The sequence below is a fragment of the Lithobates pipiens genome, unplaced genomic scaffold (genome assembly GCF_037356315.1).
Source record: "Lithobates pipiens isolate NorthernLeopardFrog02 unplaced genomic scaffold, aLitPip1_a1.2 Scaffold_8, whole genome shotgun sequence".
In the NCBI taxonomy this organism is placed as follows: Eukaryota; Metazoa; Chordata; class Amphibia; order Anura; family Ranidae; genus Lithobates; species Lithobates pipiens.
In genome coordinates, this window is record NW_027507903.1 from 71,693,691 (window position 1) to 71,712,519 (window position 18,829).

Genomic DNA, 18,829 nt, shown 5'->3' on the forward strand with positions numbered 1-18,829 from the left:
CCATGCTGTGCTTGAGCATGACTATGGAAAGCTAGTTATTGGCTAAAAAAATTGGTTACTGCAGGCTAGTTAAGTTGGCCATAGTCTGTTCGAATCTCAAACCATGTATGGGCAGGCTGAATGTACCCAAGTTGATTGATCGATCAACCAGCTTGCCGGATTTTATATGCAAATTTGTCTAGCGTCTGTTATAGCCGCTAAGAATGTTCACTGTGTTCCTCCAGAGGGGTCTGATTCCTCTGATTACCTGTGGTTACAGGAAAGAAATTTGCTCCGTCTATGGCCTGTCTTAGTGAAGGTTATCAAGAGGCATGGAGTGGTGCTGATCAGGCGCACTTTCAAAGCCCTAGTGTGTAATTTATATGTAGTTGTAGCTTCACTTAATCTGGTTTCTTACTCGCTTGTATAGTTTGAAGATAATTTGGTATAAAATGAAATTTTAAGAACAGTCTGAATGTAATTTAGTTTACAATAGTTTGAGGCTGACATTGGTATTTTTAGGTCACAGCATGATGAAAAGATGACTCAGTTCTTCAGTCATAATTTTAAGGAGGACCGCTGGAGGAAAGCAGCTCTAAAGAATGCCTTCTCATTACTTGGCAAGCAGCGATTTGAACAATCTGCAGCTTTCTTTTTACTAGCTGGCTCTCTAAAGGATGCTATTGAGGTATAAAGAAATCTCATTTTATTTTTGTTACACAAAAAGTCGCAGTTATGTGATTGTTATTTAAAAGACCTAAAGATTTTCTACTTTTAGGTGTGCTTAGAGAAAATGGAAGACATTCAGCTAGCAATGGTTATTGCCAGACTGTATGAGTCAGAGTTCGATACCTCTTCTACACACGAGTCCCTTCTATATGAGAGAGTGCTGGGATGTCAGAAAGACGGATCAGGTTTCTTCTGTGCAAAACTTCATCCTGATCCATTCCTGAGAAGCATTGCTTATTGGATAATAAAGGACTATACGAAGGCCCTGGACACGTTGTTAGAGCAAACACCTAAAGAGGATGATGAAAACCCTGGTGGGTATATTTGCACCGAATTAGTGTTTTGCCTTTTGTGCTGCATTTTCAATGTCACTAAATATTGTTGCTTACTTTGTATTAAGTGATTTTTTTTTTCTTTTAACTGCAAGGTGGACATCACCTCCTCATATAGCCTGTAGATTTTCAATGCGGTCACCTCGCTCAGATCCTCATTGAGCAGCTGTTTGCCAAATCAGAAATATCTTCTCTCAGGCCGATCAAGTATCTTGAATAAAATTATTTCTTTAAGTTAATAAGCCTTTTTAGCTCATTGCAGTTTCAGCCTTAGAAGCAATTAAAAGTAGTGGATTTCTGTGGCTAGAGCTTTTTACAACATTGGCTGTCATTGGATCTTTAATTTGACCTGCACAAAGCCAGAAGGTTGGCAATTGACAATGATGCTGCATAGTAGTAGTGAATGATATATGAGCATACCTGCAATCTTACTGTAAGCCTCCTAACTGTGCCAGTACACAATGACTTATGGGTTATGCATGGAGTGGCACACCCCTTCCTTATCTCACAACGCAGTGCTAGGTGTCTAAGTGATCTTTTGCTGGATCTTAATGTTGTTGTGGTGTGAACGTGGTGTAATTGTAATCTCATGTCGTTACTGACTTTTGGAAAGTCTGTATTTGTAGTGTATGTACTGGAAGGTACATTGGCACAGTAGGAGAAGTTTACAGTAACAGTGGTTGGATGCTCACTCAAATACACTATATTATACAGCACCACTAATTTTTGGTATCAAAGCACCTTGTAGATAGCTTTATTCAAACCAGCAGCATATGAATATTGTTATCTGATGTTTTATTTGGCTTCCCCTTCAGATCTCTTTTCCACTGAAATTTTAGACCTTTCCACGAAAGGTCGGAGGTTAGGTGAGTGGTTCTAAATTCAGAAGGTTTTTTTTTATGTTAATGCATTCTATGCATTAAGATAAAAAAACCTGTGTGTGTAGCAGTCTCCCTAATACTTACCTAAGCCCCATCTCAATCCAGCAATGTTGCAAGAGAGACTCGGCTGTCCGGGACTCTCCTTATTGATTGGCTGAGACACACAGCGGGCTCCATTGGCTCCCACTGCTGTCAATCAAAGCCAGTGAGCCAATGAGGACAGAGAGGGGGTGGGGCTGAGCCAATAGCAAGCTACTTGCTATGTGGACAGGAGGGAGGGGCCAAGAGTGCCATTGAGGTGCCCAAAAAGTGGAGGATCTGGGCTGCTCTGTGCAAAACCACTGCACAGAGCAGATAATTATAACCTGTTTGTTATTTAAAAAAACAAAAAACCTTTAGTATCACTTTAAGCCTTTGAAGTTGGCCAGCATTTGAATCTGTGTAACTGAAATTGCCCATGTAGAGAGTTAAACGTGACATGGAAAGTTCAAGAACAACAAGTAACAATTTGTGTCAGAAGCAGCTCACAAGGATTACTTTAGCTTTCACGATTTGAATGTTTTAAAACCTTATATTTATTTTCCATGTAAGTTCGGTCCCATGAAAGCTTTGTCCCCAAACTATTAAAATCACAGGAGCACCATAACCATATGCTTGGTGCATTTTTGAAGAAATAATTTAATGTGCTTCACCTTTAGTAACATTTTACAAACCCCCACCCCAATTTCAGACCTCCTAATTAGTGCATACCAGCAGTCCTCATTTTATAATGCTGCTCCTGCTTTCCTTTACAAATGCACGCCATTCTGCCATTGGCTGGATGCTACGTGTGTGTACCCTAGTGGCCACTAAAGCCTGCTCAAACTGCATGCATGCCCAGTGCACTCTCACTTTCAGCTATGACTAAGCACTGTGTTCGGTGTGAAACATGTCAGCGGCTGTGCAGTTAGTCTGTTTGCCAGCCTAGATGCTATGATTTTAATTACATTTTTGAAATAAAGTTGAATAATTTGGAGTGCGGCTATCCAGCTACATCTTTTCTACTGCACTCTCACTTTCACTAGCTGCTGTGGCTTATTTTTTCTGTTACAGCTAGAGAAGGAGAGAGTGCACTGTAGATGCACACCGTTTGAATGGTCTGTAGCGGCTTGCAAGGGGGCACACACTTATAGCGTCCTGTTCATTCTTAAAACGGGCTGCATATTTAAAACCCGCCATACGTGGATCAAAATTCAAACATTTCAGCAAGGACTGGATGAATTTAGATCCATGTATGGACAGGCTGGTTGTACACAAGTCAATCTATCAATTGACTTGTGTACAACCAGCCTGTTGAATTAATCAGTTCTGCTGGCTATAGCTTGCAACATCAATGATTGTGTTCTGTTGGTGGGGAAGGGTCCTCCTGGATTTTTTTTTTTTTCAACCACCGGGTTGAAAAACAATTATTAATGAATAGGCTGCCTTAAAGTGTTACTAAACCTAGGGCCCTGCATTCACTATATCTTGTCTCCCACAGTACACGGAACATGACAATTCAGTTATTTTAGTAAATATAAACTGCTAAATACCTTTTCTCATCAGCAGTATATAGCAGTCTTGTGACTTGTATGAGTGTCTGGTTAAAGCTTGTAGGAGGAGTTTTCATTTTTCCCACAATTGTCCTATGAGAATGCAGGACCCCTGACCCTCTATCTGGACAGTACTGACTGGCCCTGTGCTGATCACATGCACCCTCCCAAGAAGGAGATGATCTGTGCATACAGGTTTGAACAGACTTTTTACACAATGCACAGTTCCACAATGAGTATAATAAGCATGCTTTACTGCATATACACACTGATTTTACTGTTGTGGGTTTAGTAACACTTTAAGGAAAGGAGGAGCAGCATTTTCAAATGATGACCACTGATATGTGCATATCCTAGGATTTAAAGATTTACTAAAGGTGAACTTGCACTTTAAAGTGTATATAAATCCTAATGGCGATCTTCTCTTATCTCCGCCCTTTTTGTTTGGTTAAATTCATCATTGAAAGTGTTCAAAATTGTCCTATGTCTGCTTCAAGAGGCTGAATAACCCTCTTAGTTCTTATCATGGTACTACAGATCAATTGGCCTTCTAGGGTGTTGGTCTGAGTAGTTTAGCAATAGACAGCTGGTAGTACTGACAACACACAAAATGCAGTGTATTGTACAACTGAAATAAGGAACTCAGTGCCTTTCTGTCAGATCAGCAAATCTTCTGTACTTGCAGAAAGTATAAAGCATAGGATGTGTGAAATGTGCATGTCTTCCAGTGATGAACTGGATATATTTTTTGACACCTGCTTTAAGCACGTTTTGTCTGTTACCCATTCAACTGCCTTTAAGTCTTTTGTGCCCTTTAAATTTTATTGTATCCGACATTTAAAAAAGACAAAATGCCCCGTGGGTAGGCACTGCTGTGTTTCCGAATTCACAGAGCCTGCCTTATGAACTACTGGGGTGCTGAGAGGACGAGTTCCAGGAGGCAGTACAGGAATCACTGCTTGTTGGCAGCAAGGTACCATGGGATATATAGTCCTTAGAAATTTAACATAAACCGCAGAGAAGCTTCAGAGCATGCAGGGAATTCAAAAAGTCACTGAAAGAGATGGACAGCAGAGAGGCAGGACTCACAACATGAAAGGAAGTAAAAAATTATTAGATTGTCAAAACAATTCTGAAGGTATAAAATAAACGTGTATGCTGTGACTATCGAACTCCTTTAAAGGGGTTGTAAAGATTTGTTTGTTATTTAAAAAAAAAAAAAATGTTATAATTACCTCCTCTGTGCAAGGGTTTTGCACAGAGTGGCTCCTGATCTTCCTCTTTTGGGATTCCCCAGTGGCGCTCCTCCTTTTCTCTAGTGCCGCAATGGAGAGCTGGGACTCGGCTCCGCTTCCATGTCACTGGATTTGATTGACATCAGCGGGAGCCAATGGCTCCTGCTGCTATGGAGCTATCCAATGAGGACCCGAGACAGCGGCTAGAGCTGTTATGCTTGTCCCTGTAGCTGGAAAGATCAGGTTCAGATAAGTACAAGGGAGCTCGAGGGGGGGGGGGGGGCTGCTGTACTACAGAAGGTTTTTCACCTTAATGCATAGTATGCATTAAGGTGAAGAACCTAGAGGGTTTACAACCCCTATAATAAAGAACTAAATGCTTGAAGATGTGCCCAGAAAAGGCAAGCAGATGTTAAAGAACATTTTACCAGTTTTGCCTGTGGTCTACCTGCAGCTGATTTTTCCCTGTTACTGACTTACTATGTCTTGCTCTGCGCTATGTGTCTACATGGATGCAGCTATCTTGATAGAGGCAGGGCTTTGTTTCCTAATGTCATTACCTCCAGTAAGGTGGACAGTACAGCAATGATATATCACCAAATCTTCTAAGTTTACTAGGCAGCAGCAACAGTGCTCAAGATCTCACACTGCAGATATACAGCAATAGGACTGCAGATACAGGAGTGCCTAGACAGACTTGCATACCAGAAAGTACACCGCTATTTTCTTTTTCATACTTCATGGGACACAGATTTAGGCTAATATTAATTACCTACTGAGTTAAAGGCCATCCCTAGGTGAATGGACACTGGTAGATAAAGTCTTAGACAGGAAGTGATCCCCTATATAATTACTCACATGCAGGAAGTACATCAGTTTTTTACCAGTGTCTGCAAGGTGGATGGGCACGTTTTGTTTGAGCTCTCTGAGCCCTAGACCTCTAGTCCCACAAAAGATTCTTAAATGAATCAAGGGATTGACTGATCAAATCCATTTGGCACAGGCTCTATATTCTTAGATAAATGGTACCCAAGCCTTGCAAAGAAGACTCAAGATCTTCCGGGTGCTGGACCCTGCGAAGTGGAATCCTTGACACCACAGAGCTAAGGCATGCCTGCAGGGTGCTATATAGGTCTAAGGGAGTGGACCCTAAACATGAAAACGGTACTTAGTCCTTGAAGGTTCTCCAACTGACAGGAACCCGCCGTGATGGGTGAAGAGTGGGCTCTTAGTTTCTAAGCTGCCCTGCGCCTGGACGGGTAAGTGAAACCCCTTTATATACTTATTGTAGGGTGTCCCAGTGATTGTAACAATCTGTCAAGCTGGCTAGATTCTGGGCACCTGTGTGCGGTGGCCATACAAGGGAGTTCTGGGCTAGCTGTGGGAGTTTGCAAAGAGTACCTTTTTTTGCTTGTGTCTGAGCATTTTAAGCCGCACATGAACCGTGGCCTAATCTGGGTGCACGAAAATTTGTGTCATATGCGAATACAGCCACGCCGGGACCATGTGCGCACTCATACACAGAACATTCTAGCGCACAGCCAGCTTATTTAAGCTGTGTATGCCAAGCATGCGGTGCTTCCAGAAGGCAGCTGTGGGACACAGAGCAGGCTCTGAACCAGGCATTTGCAGTGGTTAATTTCTTCCTATTCGGGTCACGTGAGTTATCAGGTGTTGCTTGGCAGGGTAAGGTACTTAGCAGGATTGTTGCATAGGGGCTTGGTGAGCCCTATTAAAGGGTCTCCCTTCTGAGGTGTGTTAATATTACACCTAGGTACTCCCTTTTTGTGGCTTGTTAAATGTGTTAAAAAAAGAGGAGCAGGACTAACACTACCGGGAAGGGCACACCTATGTCGTCAGTATCTCCTGATGAACCTAATCGTATCCCTAGTGTTGTATCCCCTGAATGACCATTGACTTCCAGCCAATCTGAGCCGTTGCGCCTATCTGGTATGGTGCCTACAGTCAACGCTGCTGCTTCACCCTTTATCACCAAGGATGAACTGTCCTCGGCCCTAGCCGGGTTAGAGCACAGGATTTCTGCCATGATTGCCTCCATCCCACAGGATGGCAAGAAGCATGACAGATCCCCCTCCCCTGAGCCTCCTAGTTTGAAGCAGGAATGGTTTGAGGAATGGGAAGTGCTAAATGCTCAGGATTCTGTGGAGGGCCTGGCGGATGAGTTTGCTTCTAAAAATCTGGACAAGAAGATATCCAGTTGGTGTCTGCCTCTCAGTCACAGAGGCTTTTGATTCAGACTCTTAACGAGATGGTTCATTATGCCTTTAAGTTGCCTCTTGCGGAGGTTACTGAGCCCCCCTGGTCTTCTTTTGGGTCCCCAAGGCCTCTTCAGGCCACACAGGCTTTCCCCTTACACCCTCAGTTGGAACAGGTGGTGTATTCTGATTGGGAACATCCCGACAGAATTTTTGTTCCTCCTAAGAGGTTTTCTCTTTTATCCCATGGATGAAGAGTTCATAAAGAAGTGGAAAATGTCAGCCGTAGATGCAGCAGTCTTTTCCTTGAACAAGAACTTAACTTGTCCGGTGGATGATGCACAGGGTTTGAAAAACCCTGTTGATGAGAAACTGGAGTTATTATTAAAGGCTTCCTTTTCTTTGGCCAGTTCAGCTATTCAGCCAGCTGTTACAGCAATTGGTATCTGCCAGTCTGTAAAGGATCAGGTCAGATGTCCTGACAGGCCTAACCAGGAGGATGATCTTGCTGAAAATGAGGCAGATATTCCTTGAGCGCTGTGTTTTGCGGTTGATGCCTTTAAAGGATTCAATACAGCAGGTTTCTCGTTTGGCTCTCTTTTCTGTACATATGCGCAGACTTTTGTGGTTTAACAACTGGTCAGCCGAGCTTACTTGTAAGAAGTTATTGACAGGTTTCCCCTTTCATGGGGAACATTTGTTTGGTGATGATTTGGACAAATATATCCAAAAGATTTCCGGAGGGGAAGAGCTCTCTACTTCCTGTAAAGAGAAGCACCAGGTGTCCCCCCACTTAAAACCTCAGGGACTGCTCAGCGCCAAGGCGGTTCTGCCTTCAACAGTGCACTAGAGCTTAGGAGCAAGCCGCAAGGCCAGGGCCAGAAAAAACCCTGGGTCCAAAGCTCTTCTAAATCCGGCATTAAGCCCTCCTTTTGAGGGGATGCTGCTGCACTTTATGGACATTTAAAGACCAGTGGTTCAGGATGAGTGGGTTACCTTGACTATAACCCACGGTTACAAGCTGGAGTTACGGGGGTTCCCCCTCAGAAGTTTCTAAGATCCAGCATTTCCTCGGATCCTTCAAAAATAAAATTGCTGTTTCAGGCACTATATCATTTAGTGCACCAAGGAGTGATTGTACTGGTTCCTGTATCCGAAAGGGGTGCAGGGTTTTATTCTAACCTGTTTATGGTTCAGAAACCAAACAGGGATACGAGGCCCATTTTGGATCTAAGATCCCTAAACCAGTATCTACTAATCCAGTCCTTTCGGATGGAGTCTGTCCCCATAATTGTAGCCTCACCCGCAGTAGGTCTGATGGCTATTGTTTGGCAGGGTGTCTCCCTCCCCTCAAGGCTATTGCTCTGGGACGTCCCAGTAGATAATGAATATTAGCCTAACTCTGTGTCCCATGATGTATGAAAAACAAAATAGGATTTTTTCAGCATACTTACCCGTAGAATCATTTTAAGTGCATCATGGGACATAGATCCTTCCCCTCTATTTTGAGGATTCAGTGATTGCTACAAAACTGATGTACTTCCTGTATGGTTGAGGTTCTATAGGGGATCACTTCCTGTCTAAGACATTGCCTACAAGTGTCCATTCACCTAGAAATTGCGTATAACCCAGTAGGTAATGAATATTAGCCTAGCTCTGTGTCCAATGATGTACTTAAAGAAAATGATTTTACAGGTAAGTATGATGAAAAAAATCCTATTTTTAGCAGGAATTTTAGACAAAAAATGAATATTTAGGGCATTGCTTAGGCATAATTAACACTTCTAGTTGTTCCCTATAACAAAGCAAATGTTCAGCTTTTGAGCTCAGGTCCACCTAAATTGAAATATATGAAATGTGAAAAATGTTAGTGGAGATTAAAAACATGTTTTTGTGAAAGATTGTAAAGGGTTCCTTCAGCCTCCCTTCTCTAAGCCCAGTGCATGTACCCTGTTAGGAACATTAAGTGAAATGCCTTCTCCAACATGCTCTGATTCTGGCAATGTAGCAGCTGCCCTGTGTGAATGAATTAGTCACCATCAAATTAATTTGTGTTTTTTTTATATTTATAATAGTCCTCATCAAATCGTGCAATCCCGTGGTCTTCAGTTTTTACAACTACCTTCGGACTCATCCTCTGCTAATCCGCCGGCATTTTAATACCCCGGAAGCTACTTTTGTAACGGCCAGCTTGAAAACTGACAAAAACAATGTGGATGAAATAAATCTAATTGAAAGAAAATTATTTTTTACCACTGCTAATGCTCATTTCAAAGTGGGGTGCCCTGTGCTTGCTTTAGAAGTGCTCTCCAAGATTCCAAAACTAAGCAAATCATCAGCGAATTATGAAGATCTGTTGAGCTTCAGTTCTGTTGGACAGGATAGTATACATTCCATAGGCAAAGTAAACTATTTGGAAGAAATAAGCGAACCAGGTTGGATCACTCCAGCTTCAGCAGCAGCAAAAGATTCTTTAGCTGATTTTGACTGGGGTGCGCCAGTAGTGAAAATTGAGGATGAACCTCTTCAGCTGGATTGGGGAGAAGACAAAGGGAGTGATGAAGATGATGGGGGATTAGTTTTAAAGAATTTGAACTTGGACCACAAAATTCAATGCTTTAAAGATGTCAGTTCAGAAACACCAACGGTGGACAATTCAGCACCAACTGGAAGTGAACCGGATGTAATTGCTGAACAGCTAAAATTTCGAGCATGCCTAAAAATTCTTATGACTGAACTAAGAACGCTGGCTACAGGGCATGAAGTTGATGGTGGAAAGTTGAGGTTTCAGCTTTATAACTGGCTGGAGAAGGAAATTGCTGCGATGCACAAAATATTTAACCATGAAGCTGACAGCAAGGATTTCACCATTGAAACGCCACCTCCTGTAGATATATTGGATACCCAAGAAATGTCTGAAAATAGTGATATTGGATCATATGAACGTCACCAAATAGAACGTCGCAGATTACAAGCTAAGAGGGAACATTCTGAAAAACGAAAATGGTGGCTTCAAAAAAACCAAGCTCTTCTAAGAGTATTTCTAAGCTACTGCAGTTTACATGGTGCACAAGGTGGCGGCTTGGCCTCTGTAAGAATGGAGCTAAAATTTTTGTTGCAAGAATCTCAGCAGGTAAGAAGTTTTCATGTTTAAGTTTACCAAGTAAAGTCAATAAATTAGCACATACAGTGCCTTGAAGTATTCATTCCCCTTAAAATATATTTTTGGGGGATTTTATGTAATTGATCAACACAAAGTGGGGCATAATTGTGAAGCGGAAGAAAAATGATAAATGGTTTTCAATTTTTTTGCAAATCTCTGAAAAGCATGGCGTGCATTTGTATTCTGCCCCCAGAGGCAATACTTTGTAGAACCACCATTCACTGCAATTACAGCTGTCTTTTTGGTTATGTCTACCAGCTTAGCACATCTGCAGAGTGACATTTTTACCCATTTTTCTTAGCAAAATAGCTCAAGCTCTGTCAGATTGGGTGGCGAGCATCTGTGAACAGCAATTTTCAAGTCTTGTCACAGATTCTCAATTGGATTTAGGTCTGAACGTTTGACTGGGCCATTCTAACACATGAATATGCTTTGATCTAAACCATTCCATTATAGTTCTGGCTGGGTCGGTGGAACCTCTGCCCCAGGTCTCAAGTGTTTTGAAGACTCAAAGGTTTTCTTCTAAGATTGTCCTGTATTTGGCTCCATCCATCTTCCCATTAACTCTGCCTAGCTTCACTGTCCCTGCTGAAGAAAAGCATCCTCACAACATGATGCTGCCACCACTATGTTTTATGGTGGGAATGATGTGTTTAGGGTGATGTGCAGTGTTTTCTGCCACACGTAGTGTTTTGCTTTTAGGCCAAAAAGATACATTTTGGTCTCATCTGACCAGAGCACCTTCTTCCACATGTTTGCTGTGTCCCCCACATGACTTCTTGCAAACTGCAAATGGGAATTCTTATGGCTTTCTTTCAAGAATGGCTTTCTTCTTGTCACTCTTCCATAAAGACCAGATTTGTGGAGTGCACAACTAATAGTTGTCCTGTGGACAGATTCTTTCTCCTGAGTTGTTGATCTCTACCGCTCCTCCAGAGTTACCATGGGCCTCTTGGCTGCTTCTCTGATTAATTCTCTCCTTGCCCTGCTTGTCAGTTTGGGTGGATGGCTTGTCAGGTTTGCAGTTGTGCCATATTCTTTCCATTTCTGGATGATGGATTGAACAGTGCTCTGTGAAATGTTCAAAAGTTGGGATATTTTTTTATAACCTAACCCTGCTTTAAACTTCTTCACAACTTAATCCCTGACCTGTCTGGTGTGTTCCTTGACCTTCATGATGCTCCTTGTTCACTAAGGTTCTCTAACAAACCTCTAAGGACTTCACAGAACAGCTGTATTTATACTGAGATTACATTACACACAGGTGGACTATATTTACTAATTAGGTGACTTCTAAAGGGAATTGGTTCCATTAGATTTTAGTTAGAGATGTTAGAGTAAAGTGGTTTGAATACAAATGCACGCCACGCTTTTCAGATATTTATTTGTAAAACAAAGTGTGAAAACCATTTATCATTTTCGTTCTACTTCACAATTATGTGCTACTTTGTGTTGGTCTATCACATAAAATCCCAATTAAATACATTTATATTTTTGGTTGTAACGTAACAAAATGTGGAAAATTTCAAGGGGTATGAATATTTTTTCAAGGCACTGTAACTGAGCACATTTCATTTAAACTTGTGCTTCTATTTCAGTGATGGCAAACCTTGGCACCCCAGATGTTTTGGAACTACATTTCCCATGATGCTCAACAACACTACAGAGTGCAAGAGCATCATGGGAAATGTAGTTCCAAAACATCTGGGGTGCCAAGGTTCACCATCACTGTTCTATTTGGTCTGATGTCTACTTTGGTGTGTTTCCTTGCACGACATTATTGCAAAGTGTACAGCAGGTTATCCTGGTGTGATCAGCCCTTGTAGAGGAAATGACTAGTCCCAGTATGCCCTATTAGTCTATAGTGGGGAGGTCCTCCTTTGATGGTGGTTCACTCACAGCTAAATGGCCAAAGGCTGGACTACGCAGAGTTCAGAAGGGTAGTGAAACAGGATCTCTCTATATCTGTTGCACGCTTGATAGAATGTGTACTAGTTACAGTCTAGTCCAGGTAACAAATAATTAAAATTCATTTACTTTTGATGAATCCAGTGCTGAGAATTACGGCTATTGAAAATACAGTAAATATTCATCTTTAGAACATTGCATAAGTTACTACATACTGGGAAATCACTTTGATAGCAGGAAGCACAACGCCAGACAACACAACAGAACAGGGGTATTTAATAACCACTGTTTAAAAAAAAAAAAAATGTACTAAATGAAATAAAGATTTTGAAAATTTCCCTTATTTTCTGTTCAAACAAAAATGTGAGGACACCATGAAAACTGCCTGAAAAGTAGACACCTCAAGCTAATTACATTTTTTGCCAGATTTTTTTATTTTATTGTGGAAATAAATAGGCATGCTGGTATTAGGTGGTTATAAATGGAGTTTGGTAATACATTATTGTAACGGTTGTACACACGGGAAGGAGGACGGTTAATGAAAAGGTCGCATCCAATGGCAGAATGTAGATAAAGAGGTTAATGTCGGCCTTCCCAGCACAGTACCGTTTTTCAGTTATCGTGCTGCACCTGCGTCTTGGCTTGTGTCTCAATATCAGGGATCTGTCAGTACAGACTCCTCCCTTCTCCCTTTACAACTGCTCGCAGTGGAGCACATCCCCCCTCCACATCCTCCCTGTGCACAGTCCCTTCACGCGGTCTCTCCACCCTGTTCATTCACATAACAGCATACCAGCCGGTGCAGACCCCACCCCACTCATCTCTGCAGCTGCCTGCATGTCTGTGATTTTGGGGGCCCTGCTGGGTTTAGGATGCTCCCAGATATATGCTTATGGGATGTGTTTGCTCCTGCTTAAATATCCTTTCCGTCGCCCGGGATCATACTAGAATACAGCTGTCGGGGAATAAGTTCCAGCAAAAGAAGGCAAGTGGAACCATGGGGGTGGGGTGATGTCACGCCTAACAGTGTGGCTAATGTCATATTGTGCCTACAGACATTAAGACGGTCTATCATCCCCCTTCCCGATAAGTGCAGAGGAGCCCTGATTACCTGGAGGATAAATGACATACAGGGAGACCAGTGCTGGCTGTGCCAAGATCCTCCTGTGCTCTGGTGCCACAGAGTCAGCACCTGTTATGTGTCACTGTGCTAGTGATGTCACTGATCCCAGTCATAGTGTTTTTATATGTCACTGCACCCAAGCTAGTAATATCGCCTTTCACTGCACTGTTATATATATTATCCCTAAAGTGCCTCAATACAAAGATATGAATAAACAAACGTTTCATAGTACCAATTGCTCTTGTGCAATAATAAATTCATTTACATCTACAGTACTTAAGCAAAAGCCCAATGTGCATATATAAACAATCTGCAAAGTGCTCAACACAGATTAACATATAATGATCCCAAGTCAATAATAATTCTTGTATAGAAGAACACAGTTCTGTGAGTCTTCACTGTCTTCCACCACCTTTAAACTTGGCTGCTTACCAAATAGTTACTTCCAGATTATAAAAGGTTAACACAGCAGAAAAACGCCTCGCTGACTCCACAGCAATGGATAAAAACTTGTGGTTGGTAGCTCCCCTTAACAATCTTAAACTTTCCTGACCTCACCAGGGATGTCTTTTCAGCACTCGGAGAGAATAAACTAACAGACCATGGCCCAATATTTCGGACCAGCAGGATTTAAGATAAAATGTACTCCAAACATCCAATGTACAAAATCGCATATAACAGCCAACCCACCCGGCTGTGCGCAGTGACGTCACTAGCTGGCTCTGCCCAATGCATTTCCTGGCAAACCACATCATCAGAGACTGTGCTGCCCCTCCGTAAAAGTATGCTTAAAAATGACAGTGGGTAAATAACAGTCCATCAATAAAAAATAGGGTTAAAGTATTGTAAATTTAGTTCAGTTTGGTGTTCATGTATATTGCTCCTCGGCAGTATGATGAACTGTTTTGGTGGATTACCAGTAGCACAGGCTGCTATCTTGTATATAATATTGGTTGCCATAGTTCCCTCACTTCTCTGTATACTTTTAATTATTTTGCTATCCGATTTACAAAATAACCTGTGGTGTCCTAGAACATTTTATTTTGCTGGTTATGTATGACCACATTTAATCTGCAGATGACCCAGTTAACATTGTTACTCTGCTCTGGTCTTTAAATTTCCTTTTCAATTTTCTCAAAAAAAATAAATAAGAGGGTTGACTCTACAGCAAAACACTTGTAAGTCTTTCATCCATTTCAAATCCCAAATGTGCCCCTTAAATGAGGACAGTTTAAAAAGCATTTTTTTTTCTTTGCTGCTTTCTATAGCCTTACTTTTTTTATATTTTTTTAGAAATGAGACGCAGACCTGCGCTACTCAAAATAATGCGTTTTACATGAACATGAGATATATTCAGTTTTACATAACAAATTATGCAGTCTTGAATCCGAATAGTTTTGATTACTTATCCTTGTTTAGAGCTCTACGTTTTTTTTTTTTTGCCTAAGGTACTTTTATAGGCTTTATTCACACTCCTGCTACTTGGGATACAACTTGTGAGATCCCAAGTCGCAGGGCATGGAAAATGCCATATATCTAAAAAAAAAAAGAAAAAAAAGAAAAGAAAGTTCAGATTGACACTACTGAAGTCACCGCAACTTCAGAAGAAGTTCCTGCACTACTTTGATCTGACTTTGACATGTCTTCAATGCCAGAGAGTGTAAAAGTCTTATTAGTCATTTCAACGTCTTATCAAAGTCAAACTAAACTCAAAATCACAAAACTTTGAAATCGGCTAGTGTAAACCGAGTCTCATCATGAATGTTGGCTTTTCAGCCTTCACTATCGGTGTTAATTTTGGCAGCAAATTTCGATTTAGTATTAGTCTTGGACTTTTGACTAAAATGGCATTTTAGCTTTAGTCCCGTTTTAGTCATCTGCAATTGTTTTAGTTTTAGTCGTATTTAGTCAACTAAAACCACCACTACATTTTAGTTAGTTTAGCAGACTAAAATAGAATGGACTTCGTTAAATTGTAATGCATTATTTAAGCATTTCTCTACAATTGCCAAACTCCTTATATATTCCTGGAGTCAAAAATCAAATAGGGTATTTTTTATGGTATTAAGGTTTGAGCATGCACTACAGACACAGATGTAGCTGTTATATAACGACTTTAAGGTAAATTAAGTTTTGTTTTTGTTTTTTGTCACATTTACACAAACTTGTCTGCTTTCCGGAAATATATAATGTTTTGGGAAGGGGTGTTTATGTAATCTTCAGGCCTAAATTTTTTTTGACGTGGGTGCAAAAAGAGCTCTGGCAGCAACAGGGTTAATCCTGCACAGATCAGACGGTGTGCTGTTTTCCCATAGTGGACAAGCTGTGAAGCCTGTTCACAAGGAGCAGACCTCCTTTAGGGGGGCATCTATATATCAGTATGAAGCGTGAGTGTGCCCACAGACAGTAGAGAGCCCACAGTCCTTCTAGGAGCAGTGTAATCAGAGCACTCAGTCTTCCGGGACACACAGCCTTCAACTCAATGTACTAGTAGAGATCTAGTCAGCTGCGCAGGCGTGTAGCTACAGAGGCAGTGTGTGAGAGGGCTGACTACACAGTCAGGCCCCCATCATCCTAATAGAACACCCCCCTTCAGGCTGCAGATAGGTTAGGGTAAACGTCCCTGCCTCACATTTTCGTTACGTTTTTGGGCGGTAATGAAAACGGAATTGATTTGCCTCCTAGTTTTCGTCAGTGGGCAAAAATGTGGTGTACTTTTAGTTTCGTTTTCTTCACTGTAAAAATGCAGCTGACAAAAATTTTGACAAACGCTTTCATTGACGAAACTAACTTTACATATCAATGGTGATTTTGTTTCAGCTGTTACCTTCATCTCCCTTAACTATAAAACATTTTGAGATGCTTTTAATAGGATATACAAAAATATAGACGGATCCATTTTTTTTTCAGTTTTTAATCAGCAGGTTGAACAAAAAATACAGACCCAGTTCCCCTAGCCACACATTCGAGACGGTTGGGGGAACCCTCCTCCTGAGCTAAGAGACTTTAGAATACAGTGATCAGCATTGCAGGTTATAGCCTGTAACACTGATCGAGTGGAGAAAATCTGACAGGGAGGTTGTACAGAAGTTTTTTAGTAGATCGACTTCTGTACAACCTCCCTGCCCTTACAAGGGTCACAATTCGGCCAGTCCCTGCTGAACTGGCCAAATTCCGACCCATATATTGCCAGCTTTAGCATCATTTTGGCTTTGACCTGAGAATGTTTTTAGCCTCATGTTTTACCCCATTTTGAACGGAAAAGAACAACCATGTCAAGAGCATTTGTAGAGTTTGACAATTATATGAAAAGACTACTCATTTAAAAATGGAGTTGAGGTCAGGCATGCCCCAGGATGAGCATCAGGAAGATTTAAAGGATTTGCAGTGCAGCACTGGGAAGGCCACACAATGAAGATCTCCATTGGTGGGGAGGTGGAAAACTGCACCTAATCTTTACAAGAGAGCTCCAAGTACGCAAAGTTGGAGAGATGGTACTCTTCAGTGTCTATTCAGAATCAGAGAATGTTGCCTGCAGCTAGGGTTCCGCATCTCACTGCCAACAGAATTTATTGTTTTAGGTGGACTTGCTGCAAGAGATTAAATGTACTGAAAGAATACAAAAGTTGCCATTACTGACTTGTCTTTCCAGAAATGACAGTTGCCCGACTGTCAGGATGTTTCAGATGGCTTTAATACATTCTAAGACACAGACCTGGAGCAAGCATGCGAATTAACAGTTCCCGCATCACTCTGACTTTCCTGAACTGCATGATCTAGGTCAAAAAAAATCAAGGTATTGATGTTGGAGAGAGCCAGGTAACTGGTATATTTAGGTGGAGGTCAACATCCATATTTCTCAATGTGCAGTTTTGTATTAGGAAATTATGATAGATGCAGCTAGTAATGTTTCCAGGCTTCAGTCGAAATGAGGTTGGTTGGGATCTTCAGGCTGCTTCCTGATTGGCTGTCAGTCATAGATACTTTAGAGGACTAATTGGCTGTCAACATGCTATATCTGCTTTTGCCTTTGTTTAAATTATTGCTCATTCTGGCCAGTTGTATTGACTATCAGTGCTTTTTAGGGGATTTGGGGAGTTCAGAGGATAGAGAAGTATGGCGCAGTGATTGGCCCATGGGTATTTGATCTTTTAAGCAGTTAGCAGGACTTGTGTAATATATTCAGATGAAGGGTAAAACATTTTTACAAACCAAAATCACCTTATTCTTTTCTTTACATACAGGAAACAACTGTAAAGCAGCTTCAGTCACCTCTCCCACTGCCTACAACTCTCCCATTACTATCTGCGAGCATTGCTGTGACAAAGACTGTAATTGCTAACCCTGTGCTCTACCTGAATAATCATATTCATGATATTCTCTATACTATTGTTCAGATGAAGAATGCTCCACATCCTGACAACCAGGATCCAAAGGTAAATGGGCACACTTTATGTATTCTGCACAATTTTAGTCAGAATCAGGTTCATTACTTGCAACTTTTGGTTTCCAATCCTGTTAACACTATCGTTAGGCCCCATTCACATGGGCTTTCCGATCAGGTACATCTGTCAGTTTTTCCTGATCTATTCGCCTCTCTAGAGTGGTGAATGTCAGCAGCGACCTGTCTGCTGACATCCGATTCGATCCTGCCTATGGAATCGGATCAAATGAGATCGAATAAAACCAAACAGGCGGTCCGTTTTCATCCAGTCTCCCCATAGAGGAGAGTGTGGCTCTGACCGGTCCACCTCAGCACACTGAGTGCGACGGACCTGTCATCTGCCTGCTCAGAGAGGATCAGCAGATCGATTCCCCAATGAGCAAGGCGAAATCCGTCGGGTGGACCTCCCATGTGAAAGAGCCCTTTTAGATTGTATTATTATTCAAATATAGATTGACATCAATGTTTTCTAAAGTTTCAAGGATTTTGCAGGAGCCAGTTTGTCCTTTTTTGATGCTTAGAATATTACTGTCCAAATATTCAGTGATGGTGTCATTTCTGTAATAACTTAAAACAGAAGGTTGAGAATGCAGAAAAAAAAAATCATACTCGCCTAGATGGCTGCAGCACGGATCCCAGCTGCAGCTATCTCCTGCTGGCTGTACCACGAGATAATCACAAATTTCCCCCCCTCCGCTCTGAGCAGAGAGCCGTGACTGTCAGTCACTGATTCTTTGCTTTGCCCCTCCAGCACTCACTGGAGCGCTGGGCTGTGGAGGGGGCAGGAGGGGCTGGATCAGGCTCTCTGTGGATCGCTGAGACACTGAGCCAGCTGTCAGGCCAGGCTTTTGGCAGATTCTGACTATATGGTCAGGATCTTTTCAGAGCCTGGACCGACTCTGTGATATCAGCCAACAGCAGGATTTAGCCAACTATCTGCTGAAAATGGGTCAAAGGAGTGCAGAACGAGCTGCACTTTTGTTATCCATAGGAGGAGTACGGCCAAAAAAGCTTTGGCTGTACTTCTCCTTTTAATACAGTTGCATACATTACCTGCTTACCTTTTACTTATTTGAGTTTCCATTTGCTTTAAAGAGTTCACTATCTAAAAAAGTTGATGTTGCATTTCAGCATCATAATATGGTGAAAGTCCACTTTTTTGGAAGCTAATGACCTAAAAATGGGCTGTGTATAGTAGCAATTGTCCTACTAGACACTCGGTGTTACTAGCTGTATTTACTAGTAGTG

The 18,829-nt window shown here is 41.6% G+C and overlaps 1 protein-coding gene across 1 annotated transcript in view; it reads left to right on the forward strand.

The window, feature by feature from the left end:
• The window catches only part of DMXL2 (Dmx like 2), a 283,261-nt gene that overhangs the window by 172,774 nt on the left and 91,658 nt on the right, over positions 1–18,829 (forward strand). The window contains exons 22-25 of the mRNA XM_077471038.1: positions 502–667; positions 758–1,022; positions 9,019–10,076; positions 17,382–17,573. Coding sequence (XP_077327164.1) covers positions 502–667; positions 758–1,022; positions 9,019–10,076; positions 17,382–17,573 — 1,681 coding nt within the window. The remainder of the gene's footprint in view (positions 1–501; positions 668–757; positions 1,023–9,018; positions 10,077–17,381; positions 17,574–18,829) is intronic.